Source organism: Trachurus trachurus (genome assembly GCF_905171665.1).
Source record: "Trachurus trachurus genome assembly, chromosome: 17".
In the NCBI taxonomy this organism is placed as follows: Eukaryota; Metazoa; Chordata; class Actinopteri; order Carangiformes; family Carangidae; genus Trachurus; species Trachurus trachurus.
In genome coordinates, this window is record NC_139900.1 from 8,452,501 (window position 1) to 8,467,832 (window position 15,332).

The 15,332-nt window shown below is 40.8% G+C and overlaps 1 protein-coding gene across 6 annotated transcripts in view; it reads right to left on the reverse strand.

Annotated features, from left to right (window-relative positions):
• Window positions 1–15,332, reverse strand: part of LOC311000281 (rho GTPase-activating protein 12-like) — a 92,096-nt gene that overhangs the window by 5,565 nt on the left and 71,199 nt on the right. For 3 of the 6 annotated variants that reach the window (XM_083990955.1, XM_083990954.1, XM_083990951.1), the window contains 11 exons: window positions 14,252–14,377; window positions 13,356–13,418; window positions 12,315–12,389; window positions 10,149–10,210; window positions 9,306–9,387; window positions 5,634–5,729; window positions 3,899–3,997; window positions 3,290–3,386; window positions 2,392–2,511; window positions 1,361–1,459; window positions 1,127–1,204 (listed from right to left, as the gene is read on the reverse strand). In XM_083990955.1, the coding sequence (XP_083847081.1) occupies window positions 1,127–1,204; window positions 1,361–1,459; window positions 2,392–2,511; window positions 3,290–3,386; window positions 3,899–3,997; window positions 5,634–5,729; window positions 9,306–9,387; window positions 10,149–10,210; window positions 12,315–12,389; window positions 13,356–13,418; window positions 14,252–14,377 (997 nt within the window). The remainder of the gene's footprint in view (window positions 1–1,126; window positions 1,205–1,360; window positions 1,460–2,391; window positions 2,512–3,289; window positions 3,387–3,898; window positions 3,998–5,633; window positions 5,730–9,305; window positions 9,388–10,148; window positions 10,211–12,314; window positions 12,390–13,355; window positions 13,419–14,251; window positions 14,378–15,332) is intronic. The other 3 variants (XM_083990956.1, XM_083990952.1, XM_083990953.1) reach the window with 2 other exon arrangements.

The following is a 15,332-nucleotide window of genomic DNA, read 5'->3' on the forward strand; positions in this document are numbered from 1 at the left end:
ATCATCAAGTCGGAGCAGTTTTCCCGTTGATTTCCACCTGTGACCGGCTACAGCAGTAAAACACTGCTTATTAACGGACGCATCGACATTCTAATGATGTAAAGATGTTTGGTGGCTGTAGCATTGTCTGCTGACTGGTTGGTTTATACTATTGTATTAGGGCCACACTGACAAATTAAAAAATCACAAACTTTATTCTCGTAATGTTATGACTTATTTTCTCGTATGAAATGTACGACTTTATTCTTGTAAAATTACGACTTTATTCTCGTAATGTTATGACTTTTTTTCTCGTATTAAATGTGCGACTTTATTCTTGTAAATTTACGACTTTATTCTCGTAATGTTATGACTTTTTTTCTCGTATTAAATGTGCGACTTTATTCTTGTAAATTTACGACTTTATTCTCGTAATGTTATGACTTTTTTCTCGTATTAAATGTGCGACTTTATTCTCGTAATTTACGACTTTATTCTCGTAATGTTATGACTTTTTTTCTCGTATTAAATGTACGACTTTATTCTTGTAAATTTACGACTTTATTCTCGTAATGTTATGACTTTTTTTCTCGTATTAAATGTGCGACTTTATTCTCGTAAATTTATGACTTTATTCTCGTAAATTTATGACTTTATTCTCGAAGTCTGTGTCTTTTTTTTCTCTCGATGTGGCCCAAATACTCCATCGTAGGTATATGTATTATGTTTCACTCATCGACCAAACAAAATGATTTAAATGTAAAACACAAAAAAATTCTAAAATCTTTGAATTCAAAGGAGCAGAAAGAAGAATAATCTTAAAAACCTGCCCCTCCTCTTTTACAAGACATTAATAAAAATAAAAAAATTAAAATAGCTGCAAGTCAACACCTCGATTAGTTCATAGGTTACAATTAGTTTTATTACCAAATTGATTTTCTTGTCATAACAAAACAAAACAGATCTAAAACTAATTAACAAATTTAATTGTATTTCCTCAACACACTGGCTTTAATTGTTTATCTAAATAAATATAAATGTTGTTTCTCTCGTGTTACTGAGCCTTTGGAAAACCTTCACCTCTGCACCACAAACACATCTACAGGACAAAACTCTGTCACACGACGGTAGAAACCACGTGACTCACCGTGATTGACAGCGAAGCGTAGTTTCTGTATGACGGCCAGGTTTCCGCTGACTCTGTACAGCCCGTCCACGCACAGAGCTGCAGGGCATGATGGGAAGAAAACAGCAGCTCAGTGTCAGTCTGTTATCTGATATATACCTGTTGTTGTTGCTGTTAACGTGGCAGAGAACCACTCCCTTCTTCTACTATGACTCAGATGATAAAACAAACCAGAGTCACTTCCTGGTCACTCACCGTTGTTCTCCACGTGGTCGATGCACATCTTCACGAAGCTGGGCACCGTGCTGTTCTCCCTGTGACACAGACTGGACAGGCTGCAGCCGAACACCTGGTCTGAAGAGGAGACACACAGACACACAAAGACACAGTCAGTCAGACAGGAAGACGTCTCTGTGTCTCACTGCTGTTGTTGACCTGTGTCGTGTCTTTTCTCAGACTCAAACTAAGACTTTATTCTACTCTATTATAGGGCTGGGACGATATGCTTTTCTCCCGATTCGATTCTTCTACGATTTTTTGGATGGCGATTCGATTTAAATTGCGATTCTACGATATTGCCGATTCTCTCGATTTTTAGTGTGCACTTTTAACATTTATCTGCACACAAATACTGTAGGAGCCTATAAATTAACATACTCCATTATAAAGTGAACTTAAACTCTTTTCAAAACCTGGACTCTCTGTATGTAAAAAAGGCTAACAAATGCACATTGCACAATATTTAAAAAAAATTAAAGTTAAATGAAATTGTGTTTATGTATGTATGTATGTATGTATTTTTTCTGGTGCTGCATGTGTGTTGGTGTCTTTGTCTGGAGCAGAACTGTGAAAATGAATTTCCCCTCGGGGACAATAAATCATTAATCTGACTCCGAATCTGATATAAAGAAATAAACACAAAAACTTTATTATGAAAGTTTGATAACACAAAGAAGATAAGATACTGCACTAACAACAAACTTGGACTGTTTTACTTAACAGATATTATGCCTATTTTATTTCTCTCATAAACATGTTAGAGTTTTGTTCTTTGTTTGTTTTTATTTCTTTATTATATTTTTCCTCTTCATAGGCTCAATAAACCTCCATCTTATCTAATCTGATCTGTTTTGATAGCCGTCCCTGTCCAGTCTCACTACAGAGCCGTGTTTTCAGAGATTTGACAATTCAAATAATTCACCTTCAGTTGTTTTTATCTCAAATTCAAAACCACCAAATCTGAATTACATAAAGTTTTTGTGTGAAACTTGAAGCCCGTTCGTTACCTTTGATGTAGCCCTTGTCTCTGACGGCCTGCAGCGTCGGGCGGCGGGTGAGGAACTTCTTCAGCTTGTGTCTGGTCTTCTTGTTGTCCGAGGCGTCCATGCTGGCCGACGTCTTCATGGCTGCAGAGGAGAGATGAGACAAGACCTTGTTGTCCAGCACTCGTACCAACACGCTGATCGCCATGACGGCCTCGCTCGATGTTCTGGAGTGAAGTGAAACTGATACTGTAAGCGGTTGTTTTATAGTGCAGCAGGGTAACGAGCCCAGCGCAGATAACTCAACTCCTCCGCCTGGTTTTGGACTTTATGCTTTAACTAATGTGGATTCTGCTCATTTTTATTCTTTTTAGAGAAACCCTGCAATTAGATTTCATTTAATCCCAATTTATCATTCACTCTTGATTTGTTATTATCAGTTTAACCAAAATGTTTATGTTGAAATGTACTTTTTAAAGACTTACAGAAACTTCCTGCCTTCAGTTTAGACTGGAAACTCTCACACTCTCTAGTAAATCCTAAATAACTTTAGAAATCCTACACACTCCAGCCATAGTTGTGAAGTTAAAGATGTTTTTTTATTTTCTTTCTGCCTGCATGAGTCCCCCAGTGTATAAGTTGTAGAATTTGTTGACATTTTGTTTGTTGTATAAAAGCAGCAACAACAACTATACTATGTGGGTTAAACAAGAGAGCAAAGTGTGGACGGGTTGTGGAAGAAGTCAGGAGGAGTTTGTGTTGCATTTCTCTGTCCTCAGTTTGTATACAGTAGGAATGTTGAATTAGAAACTCAACAGCTTTAATGGCTTTTTCCCCCCAAAAAACCATAATTACCACCGTAACCATGGTTACCGATCACAGGGTAGGTAAGGTAACGCAGCCCCCTGTTTCACACACAAACCTCTGGCTTTCTTTGAGTCTCTGTGTTCTTTGTCGGGTTTGTCAAAACCAGGTGATTCAGGCATGTCCTCTTCAATGGCCTCGTCAGACTCCCACGCCTAATGCACACACACACACACACACACACACACACACACACAAGGAAATAAGTGAGTGGCAGTAAAAACCTCGTCTTGCTGCACCTTTGGACTCTCGGGGCAGGAAAACAATAAATCTGACATGTAGGTTACAAGTGAAACCAAACTGGTTCGATCTCAGAACAAACAGCCAGTGAACTCCCAGATCCTTTCTCATATTATTATAATTTATATGTTGTTTTTTAAACAAATAAAATGACGTGTTTTATCCTCGGTGTTTTAGTCGGACTGTCTCTTTAATAACCTGCGCCTGCTCTGATGATATGAAGCAGAACTTTATCTCCTGAACATCTTACATTTCTTCCAAAGTCGACATTTTGTTATGGAACAAACCATGTTTTCTATCTGTAGCTACATGTTACTATTGTTGCCTCTGGACCAATAAGAACTCGCCTGGTTAAATAAAGTTAGAAATCTCCTAAACTGAATCTAATCCTGGGACTAGAGCAGGTGGAGAAAGTGCGGCTGCTCACGTGCGTGCTGATGGTGTCCTGCAGCGTCCGGTACCAGTCGTTGATGAGGCCGTCGTTGTCCGACTGGATCAGCAGCTCCGTGCCCTGTCGAGTCTTCAGCTGCAGCCGGAGCAGAGAAACCAAACCACACAAACCAACTTACTGATCATTTCTCTATGTGTTATCCAGGACGCATCAAGTATAAACTAGTGTTTATGTGTCATTTTTTACATGTTTACAACCAATATTTGATCATTTTTTGCTGCTAGAAGCGGAAACAGATGTAATTTTTTAGAGGTTTGTGATGAAAAGGAAGTAAAAAATCTCATCATTCTGAACTCTACTACACCTTGCATCGCTGATGTTATGATCTGTTATTGTTTTTTGTCTTTTTTTAACTCATTGAGTGCCGCGCTCCTTTCCAAAGTTTTAGTCAAGTGTACCGGCAATTTAGACCATTTTTGACTTTTTATGTAGAGCCACAGTGTATTCTATATTATTGCCACCAACACATACTGTGGCTCAATTGAAAGGTTTACCTTAATGCTTCAAGTGGCCACAAACCGTTTGTTTCTACGTGCCTCCGTTCCTGAGGAAAGTCAAGCTAAACATGGCTGGGTTTCACCAAAATCCCTCCTTTTTTTCTAGAAAAGGAGATAGAGCGTCTTTTATGAAAGGTGCGCTGTTTGTGTCTGTCGCTCTTCTCACACTCGCATTTCTGGATCAAAGGGCTCGTATAAGATAAATATATACAACAATTGTTGTTCTATTCACAAAACCACCATCGGGGGCGGGGGGGGCGCCACTAAACAACAATAACACAGACGCACCGTGCCATGTCTCAGCTTCTCCCCGCGGAGCGTGAGGGTCAGTCGGCCACCGCGGCTCGGGAAGACCGGCCCCGCCGGTGGTCGCGGTCCTTCTGTGGTTCGGGTCGGTGATGCCGGTCTGCTTTGGCCCAGAGACCATCAGATTTTACCGCGGGGGGACTTTGGGGAGGACACGGTGTTGCTCCAGATGAAGACCGGGCGGACTGTCGGCTGAGAGCTTCCTGGTTCAGCTCCGAGCAGCTCGAGCAGCTGGAGCAGCAGCGCGGGTGAGAGCAGAGCAGCAGCGGAGCAGCTGCGCTGCATCTGCATGCAGAACTCGTTTGCAGAAGCCGAGTTATGATAAAAACTTCCAGATCATGAGCTGTCATGTGACATGAGCTGTCATGTGACTTTGTCATCTTGTCATCTTGTCATCTATTTCAGTTCTCCTCGTCGTAGAGTCCCCAAATTTACATATAATGTGTATTAAAGTGTCTATTTTCATAATTTTAAAAAAAAGCAAAAAACGTAAAATTACGTTTTCGGCACTCAACGCATGGGAACGAAAAACGAGAAATTACGTGGTTGGCACTCAATGAGTTAATTGTATTTTGTTTTGTGGTCCTGTTTTATTTTTGTTAGGTTGCTTTTGTCTTGTTGTTTTTTGTGTTTGCTGGAGTGCAAGCACTTTACACTATAGATATCTGTCTACTTTATGTATACAAGTCTCAACATTAATTGTTACATAACCAAACATTTGCCACATATATACTTCTATAAAGTATTAATCATACTGTAAATAAAAAAAGGAAGTAAAAATATCCTCCTGCAGATTTCTGAAACTACACAAAGAGATTGTTTTGTTTGCGTTCAAGACGTCTTCCGGTGCTTTCAAGTTATTATATGAATAATAATAAGAAGTAGATGACTGCAGAGCGGTCGCCCACCTCTATAACGTTCTTCTTGCTGGACTTGGACGTGGACCACTCCACCGAGCCGCCCCTCAGGTCCACCGTGAACTCGGGTTTGGACTGACCTCCGAACTGGACGGAGACAAGAGAAGAATCAAAGGAAGGAAGATTAAAAAAAAAAAAAAACACACACACACACAAAAGACCAAACATTTTCACACTTTCTCTCTTCTCTGTCCTCAGATCTAATATCTCACTGTTGTTGTTTTTATTCTAACAACTGACACAGACACATCATTTATGAGATTTATGAAAGAATAATGAAGGAAACCAACTGAAAGATGTGTGTGTTGCATATAAACACTCAGCTGGTTTATTAGGTACACATTGCTTTTTACAGATCTAACACAACAGTCCTGATTCCCAGTCCCTAATAAACCGACACCTGAGTGCATAATATGCTTGTGTGTTTGACTCGGTATTGATACAAAAAGGAAATTCCAATAAATCATTTGAAATCTGCCTCTTTGAATGTGTTTGCATGCTGCAGCGATAAGATCTCAAGGTGAAGGAAAATGACCCAGTTACACAACCAGACCTCATTAGCATTTCTTTTACCTTGAGAGCTCATTAACTGCAGGAATAAATGAAATAAAAACAAAAAAAAACAGACCTAGCAGAGACTAAAAGACTGAGGAGGCTCCTCTTCCTCTGTCAGTCGACAAAACATGCACAAGAGAAAACTGAGGGAAATCCTTCCTGTGTGTCGCGCTCTGTCCGTGTGAATCAGAAAACAGGACCAACGGAGTCTGAAGTCTGGACTTTACAACAAGGAAACAACTCGCTGATGTTTCAGGAGCTCCAACCCGACACCGGCCAAATGTCAAATAATAAAAATGATTATTATTATTATTATTATTAGGGCTCAACTCATTTAATCAGCTGATCAGTTTGTGGTTTTATCTCATTTCCACACAACACTGTTGGACTGACGGAGGCTGTGTGTCTTGATTTATTCCTTTTTTATTTATCTTATTTACATTTCCCGACAGTTTTCTATTGTAAAACTATATAACGTTGAGCCTGCAATACATATACATCACAAAGTGTTTAAAGGATCATTGCAAAAACCTGTGTGTGTGTACGTGAACATGGGAAATATCAGCTGATTAAAGGGGAACTATGCAAGTTGTGTTGTGAACCCTCCTCCCCTCCATGTGCATTTGTTTTCAACGAAGCCGGCGAGAAAACAATCCATGGAGCATATCATCTACCATGTTACCATGTGTATATTTGTGTAGTCTTATTCCCTCATCAAACTCATCAAATACACAATCCAACAACTGCAAATGCAGAGACTGCTTGCTGAAAAACTGTCTCTGAAGGCAACGCGCATCAGCGGTTTTGCATGTATTTCCCTCTAAAACAACTCTGTCTGGTAACATTGTGTTATTATCTCATAGCGTGGTGAATGTGCAGCTCACAACTTGTCCACCAGAGCGTTGTGGAGTTGTAGGATTGTGTATTTGATGAGTTTGATGAGGGAAACCAAGAAATCTCATGAGCCTCCGTAGCATAGCTATGAGCAGCTCACGGCTCTGCTCCGCCGTTCTAAAAATAGCTTGCACTGACAATTAAAGGTAACGAACCTACTGCTATGACTATAGGGATTATGGCAATGGGCCAATTTGACAAAATGTTGAACTATCCCTTTACCCTTATATTAGATATTACGGTATATCTTTTTAAACTTCTTTTATATGTGAAAATAAAGAACAAACAAACATGTTTTTTTTTAATTTGGCTACAGTCCATCGGTTGTGCCCTAATAAGAATGATTATTATTACTGTTAATTATTCTGGCCAGTCTCGGCCTCATGCTGGTGACTGATAACACAGAGGAGGGGGGAGGGGTCAGAGCATGACAGACAGGACGGAGATGTCGTGCAGAGGAAGAGGAGGAGGAAGAGAGAGAGAGAGAGAGAGAGAGAGAGAGAGAGAGAGAGAGAGAGAGAGAGAGAGAGAGAGAAGCACACAGAAGGAAGGAGGAAGCACATACAGAGGAAGAGGAGGAGGAAGAGAGAGAGAGAAGGAGGAAGCACATACAGAGGAAGAGGAGGAGGAAGAGAGAGAGAGAGAAGGAGGAAGCACATACAGAGGAAGAGGAGGAGGAAGAGAGAGAGAGAGAAGGAGGAAGCACATACAGAGGAAGAGGAGGAGGAAGAGAGAGAGAGAGAAGGAGGAAGCACATACAGAGGAAGAGGAGGAGGAAGAGAGAGAGAGAGAAGGAGGAAGCACATACAGAGGAAGAGGAGGAGGAAGAGAGAGAGAGAGAAGGAGGAAGCACATACAGAGGAAGAGGAGGCTCGGTCTGAGCAGCCGGAGGAGACGGCACGACGTCTCTTAGCCGGCGGCTTCCAGCTACTCAACACTGACAGGAGAAACTCAGGGAGGGAGGAGCCACGGTGGTAGGATGGCTGCATGGAGGGAGGGAGGGAGGGAGGGAGGGAGGGAGGGAAGGAGGGAGGGAAGGAAGGAGGTGACGCCAAAAGGTAAAGAGATGGAGGAATGGAAAGAGAGGGAAAAGGAAACATCCAGGAAGGAAGAAAGAAAGTTGAAGCCAGACTTCCCTCTGACACTTGAGAGCTGCACTGACACGTCACACAGAGTAAAAAGCCTTTCAACATCCTGTTGTCCTTCTCTGTTCCCTTCCTCCATCCTTCCTTCCTTCCTTCCTTCCTTCCTTCCTTCCTTCCTTCCTTCCTTCTTCCCTCCCTCCCTCCCTCCCTCCATCTTTCTTTCCTTCCCTTTTCCCTTCCTTCTTCTTCCTTCCTTCAACGAATCTGTTCCCTCCCTTCCTTCTTTCCTTTTTGACCCAATTGACCCAATCTGTTCCCTCCCTCCTTCAATCTTTCCTTCCTTCTTTCCCTTTGTCCTTCCTTCCTTCCTTCCTTCCTTCCTTCCTTCCTTCCTTCCTTCCTTCCTTCCTTCCTTCCCTTCGTCCTTACTTCTTCTTCCTTCTTCTTTTGATCCAATTGACCTGATCTGTTCCCTCCCTCCATCTTTCTTTTTTACGATGACGATTACAAAAACTTTTATTATCCACTGAGTGGAAATTCCACAATCCTTTTCCCCTTCCTTCCTTCCTTCCTTCTTCTTCCTTCCTTGAACAAATCTGTTCCCTCCCTTCCTTCTTTCCTTTTTGACCCAATTAACCCAATCTGTTCCCTCCCTCCTTCTATCTTTCCTTCCTTTTCCCCTTCCTTCTTTCCTCCCATCTTTCCCTTTGGTCCTTCCTTCCTTCCCTTCATCCTTACTTCTTCCTTTACTTTTTGATCCAATTGACCCAATCTGTTCCCTCCCTCCTTCTATCTTTCCTTAGTTTTTCCCTTCCTTCCTTCTTTCTTTCCCTTCATCTTTCCTTCCTTCCTTCCTAAGAGGAAGAGGAAGAGGAGGAGGAGGAGGAAGAGCAAGAGGAGGCCTTTTTACATAAAAGAGCAGCAACAACACAACACTACACGGAGATGACAGACTCGTCCGGCGCTGAATGAACCTGAACAATAATCTTTTGTACGAAGCTCAGCCACAGAATTACTGTCTGGTCTGATGATGATGAGAAATAACTTGTTTTTTCTTTTCTTTTCTTTTCTTTTCTCCACAAACAGACAAAAAACAAAAAAAAACAAAGAGGTTGTTGTGTGGACTCACCCAGCTGGTTCCTCCTCCCTGTCCTTTGGCGAACAGCAGCGTGGATCCCTGCAGGACGGTCCAGGAGGAAGTCCAGTTCTTCCTGCAACACATCAATTCATGCAAACTTATCAATAATCAGATATTCAATCATTTCTACAGGTAAAGTTATGTAAAGGTAAAATGATTGACTGGGCTTTTTATGCCTTTATTTTGACAGCTGGAGAGAGGCAGCTTGTTGTGCAGTGCATGCCTACATATACGTATGTATGCATGCACTGCATTTGTCTTATTTTTCTATATTGCAATTTATCTCTGTAAGTATGTGTGTGAATGGCACTTATATAACTGCTGCTACTGTAGTCTCTTGTCTTGGTCCACCCCAGGCGGCGGGTGCGGGCCATCACATTCTGGATCCATCCATTTAGACTTGCACTTTACCTATTTAAACTTGCACTTGCACTTTAGAAACTAGCACTTTATACCAGGCACTTTACAGATCACATGCACTTTATGTATAGGTATGACTGTGTATAACACTGTATAATTCTTGTGCATTTCTGTCTGTTTGTGTGTTACCTGCCAAGGGACTACGGATGCAAATTAGCAAGTTGCTAACTCTGACGCATTTACATTTGTGCACACGTACGAATGTTCATTAATGTGTATCGTCCCTTTTAAATAAATAAATAAAATAAGGAAATGGGGAGAGAGAGCGAGAGAGAGGGGGATGACTCCAAAAATGACTTACGTGATTAGGAGTCATTGTTTTTGCAAACAAAAACTAACTTTATCATTAACTGGAACCAAAATGAATGAAAAAGGAACAAAAACAACTTTCAAATCGGCGTTGGTGCCACTCACCGGACTTTCTTGCCGTGCTCTGTGATCTTCGTCACGTTCAGAACGCCGCACTTTTCAGACGGCTGCAGAGGAAAAAAACAGAAACAGAAACAAACGTTAGAGAGAGCGACATCGTTTCACAGACGCACACATCATCCATCACACAAACCCCGATCGACAGGAGGAGAGAGAAAAAGCTGCTGCTGTCAAAAACCAAAACACCGGTGGAAACACCGAGCGCGTGTCAATCTCCACTGTAAGAACACCGCCACCGCAGAAAAAAAACACAAAAACACAGAAACACAACGCCACCACAACACAATCACAGGAGAAACAGACTGAGACAAGAAAGACAAGAAACCAAAACAGCAGAGAGAGAAATGAGAGAAGGTGCTGGATCATTAGTGAAGCCACCGCAGCGTTCAGACCTTTTCAGATTAAGAGCAGAGATGTCACGATTACTTGTTTTCACAATTAATCACGGTATTTAACGCCACAATTAATTAATCGTAAAGATTCCTACAGGAAATATCGTCACTTTCCAAAAAAGATTATTATCGGAACCATATCGGTAGATGAGCGTCAAAGTAAAGGTAAATGAACAGATACTGGGTTAAATTACGTTAATTTTACCAAACATAATATTGATTTGGTAGGAATTTAAATGTTAGTGTGTCATTTGTAATAATAATAATAAAAAAAGATTTAAATAAACTTAAACATTTGGTATCAATGACATTTAATGACTTGAATTTTTCAAACATTTCCCCCCGGGGGATTAATAATTGGTCCTATAATAATAAATAATTCAAATATATTTCGCCAATAATTAGTAATGTAATTATATTCTGACTATATTTGATTTTACACATTCATCGGGTATAAAATTACATTGATCATTTGTAATACCGTGATTATTTCTCTGACAATAATTGTACCAACCAAGAAAATCAAATCTATAAATCGTGACATCCCTAATTAAGACGCAAAATTTTGAGGGGAAACCAAACGACCCAAAAATCTGTTTTACCGTCTCTTGACAACCAAAATGTTTCTGAGTGATTCAACCAAACCAAGACCAAGATCCCCACAGACCGATCAACACAGAGTTTCTACTAGGGCTGGGTTTTAAAAAATCGATTTTCCGATTCATATCGATCTTCATTTGAAAGATCCGATATTGATTCATAAAATCCTTGGATCATTCTTTTAATGTTGCCATTGCACTGTTGCACTGTTTCCTTCTGGAGTGGCTCATGTTAAATAAATGTGCATGAACGTAACTGCTTTTCAGTCAATTTAATGTAAACATGAATATTTTTAATAACACACCAGGTTAGAAAGTCGCATCTTTGTACAATCTGCAACATTAGTTTTGTGAAAATCTCTTTCATAACCAAGCAAACTGGTTATTAAAACTGAAATATCTCTAATAGTCCGGTCATTTTAAGCCAAAATGGGGGTCAACCTTGAACAAATTGCAACAGAAGCAAACTCAACTGGTTTTGTATCCTCAACATGTCCTGAGTGAGGGAAAAAAAAAGCCCTGAAGAATCCCATTAGCGGAAAGTTTCGAAAAAACACCCAAATATAGCCCATTCATACGCCTATTCATTATTTTTCTCACATGCATAGGGTAAAATTTTTAACCTTTAGATATCTCCATGAAAATTACCCAGTTGATTACTTACATTAAGACAAACAAAAAATGTATTACACTTGCAGTACATTTTTTGTTTGTCTTAATGTAAGTAATCAATTCAGTAATTTTCATGGTGATATCTACAGTAAAGGTTAAAAATGTTACCCTATGCATGTGAGAAAAATAATTAATAGGCGTATGAATGGGCTATATTTGGGTGTTTTTCGAAACTTTCTTTTTTTCCCCCTCATATCAGGACATGTTGAGGATACAAAACCAGTTGAGTTTTGCTTCTGTTGCAATTTGTTCAACCTTTTTTCATAAAATGACTGGACTATAACTGGATCAATATCGAATCGAAATTAAATAAAAATTAAGTGAATCGGTGGCGACGCCCCCAGCCCTAGTTTCTACACAGGTTCACGTCCACAGCTCGTCATCGACCTGTGGAGGAACTCTGCTGGGAGCTGGGGCGGGGGAGGAGGGGAGGAGGGGCTGTAAGAGAGAGGGGGGGGGGGTGAGGGGGTGAGGGGGTGAGTACTAACAGAGGCGGGGGGCTTGGGAGACGAAGGGCAGGAGTCAGAGTCAGGAGAGGGGGGCTTGGGGCTCAGAGGAGCGTCCTAGTGAGGAGAGAGAGAGGAAGAAGGAGAAACAATAAAACACTGTCACATGGGATAAAAAACAGGACGACGATGATGATGATGATGATGATGATGATGATGATGATGATGATGATGATGATGTGTGAGGTGAAGACGACGGCAATTAGCAGTGAGATTATAACGAGGTGAAGTGTGTCGAGTGTCTGTATGTATGTGTGTGTGTGATGAGCGGGAGGCACAAGTGTATTATTATTATTAATTAATTATTTAATTAATTAGACGTGGATACAGATACAGATATGTTTCCCAGAATGCACCTGCACCTGCAGACAAATCATTTCACTCTTTGAATTCATCAAGTTAATAATCAGCCGTTAGTAATAATTCCTTATGATTTAAATTAACTCAACTCAGAGGATCATGTGGGAGGAGAAATGAATTCATTCTGATGACGTTCATGCTTCAAGATGATCTTTCAAACATGTTAAGAAGGGATAGTTCAACATTTTGGCAAATTGGCCCATTGCCATAATCCCTATAGTTTTAAGAGTAGGTTTGTTGCCTTTAATTGTCTGCTTGGATTGTGTATTTGATGAGTTTGATGAGGGAAACCAAGAAATCCCATGAGCCTCCATAGCGTAGCTCTGAGCAGTTCACGGCTCTGCTCCGCCGTTCTAAAAATAGCTTGCACCGACAATTAAAGGTAACGAACCTACTGCTATGACTATAGGGATTATGGCAATGGGCAAATTTGCCAAAATGTTGAACTATCTCTTTAAGCTTGATTGCTTTGTTTTTAATGGGTATGTCTTGATTATTTCAATAAAAAAAATTGTCCTGATGACGTTCATGTAATTACAGTATCGCTCTGTCCTGTTGTGTGATTGATTATTGATTATACTCATGCTCATGGATAATTTCAGGGACAGACAGGGCTCTGATTGGTCGGTGCCCTGTCGGCGGACAACGACGACGACTACTGACTTTGTGTTTGTACGGGTGGAGTCGGGTGGAGAGAGCGCGGAAACGCCTTTTTTTCGACGGCCGCTGCAAAAGTAACAAGTCTACAACTGAATCTGTGACCTTCATATGAAAACATGAGAGAGAGACAGAGAGAGAGAGAAGAGCTGAACCTGCAACAAACTGAGTACCCAGGGGGCAAAGCAAAAAAACGGACACGGAGCATTGTAAAAGGTTTGACACCAGAAATGATATCTAGGAACTTCAAGGATTAAAACCTGGGTGGACAACCCGGTCAGCTCGCTGCTGGAAAGCTACAGGGGCCAAAACCCCTTTCTTGGGTCATTTTGCTGGCAAAGTTATGTAAATGCAAATATTTAGGTACTACAATGGCATAAATAGTCATACAACTATAAAAATTGGCAGAGAGTATCTTGACACATAGGGGGAGGCATGAAAAAAAGATTCTGGGGTTTGTTGCAACTCGATTTTAAGATATCTCCCTCAACATCCCAAAAAAGACAAAAAAAAGTACTGTTCGCCTGACAAATTCTCATGAAAATTATTATTTTTCAGCATTTTTATGGAGAATATCTATGCTTAACATGTATATAGAAAATTTCCTTAATTCATAAGCTTCAGTTCGCCAGTTAACATGGAGTTTTTCACAATAGGTGTTGCATTGTTTGGAGACAGCCTGTAGCTTTCCAGCAGCTAGTTGACCGGGTTGTCCACCCAGGTTTTAATCCTTCAAGTTCCTAGATATGATTTCTGGTGTCAAACCTTTTACAACGCTCCGTGTCCGTTTTTCAAAAAACTGGGATTTTGCCCCCTGGGTAGAGTCACCTGCTCTGTAAAATGAGGTTTATAATAATAGAAATAATAATAATAATAATAATAATAGAATAATGAAGCACAACCTTGTCGCTGGGCTCCTGGACGTAGGCGCTGTGTCTCCACTTGGTCAGGACGATGGGCTCCAGGTGTTTCCTGTCCAGACTGCGGCTCTTCTGAGCGTCTCCCGGCTGCGGAGGGGACAGGTTGTACTGCAGGGAGCCAATCAGGAGCACAACCATGAGTTTTTAATGTTTTTACTACATTAAAATGTTCTCAGACACACACACACAGCCAGGTATCTGCTCTCAGAGGTGAATGTGTGTTTTATTGTCCCTAATGTTGAAATGATTTGATACCACTGGCGGCTCCCCATTTCCTCAAACATCCTATCAACTAAAAGCCCAAAAAATACTTTAAAAAAAATGATGTTACAGCTGAATGGTGAAGTTTTCTCTGACTGTTCTCATCTTAAATCAGTGTCAGTCACACACCACATTTACTTCCGGCATAAACGTGTGTTTTCAGTGATTGGATTGCAATCGGATAGAGCTTGACCACATGAAAGAAAGTACAGGTGCAAACGTAACCAAGACGCATTCAGTGCATTTACATGGACTTGAGTATCCTGGATATGATTTGATTTATATAGAATATCCTGTTTTTGTGTTTGTGCATGTAAACATCAGATCCCAGTTTGTTTGAGAAACCGGCTTTTACTATCCAGAGAACTCTGAAAGAAAACGGGATACTGTGGCATGTAAACGCCTCATCCCGTTTTCTGACAGCTGCGACTCGTCGGCAAAACAGAGAAAAAAAACACCACAAGAACCTGCACAAATAAGATGCAACTGTCAGAAAAGCAGGATACTGGTACATAACATGTAAAGGTGGATATGAATAACCAGGTTTCTCTATGTTCATGTAAAAGCAGCATCCTGAATACGATCATAACCGGGATACTCAGGTCCATGTAAACACACTGACTGGACGGATGGTGATCCGATCGGTCAGACCAGCTCAGAAGGGGACGCATTGCGACCACATTGAACACAAGTGTCAACGGTAATGCTTCCTGTATCCGCACACAACTACACAGGTGGAAAAACTTCTACTATTTTTTTTTATTATTCATATTTTTTGATTTACCTGCGCAAATATGTGATC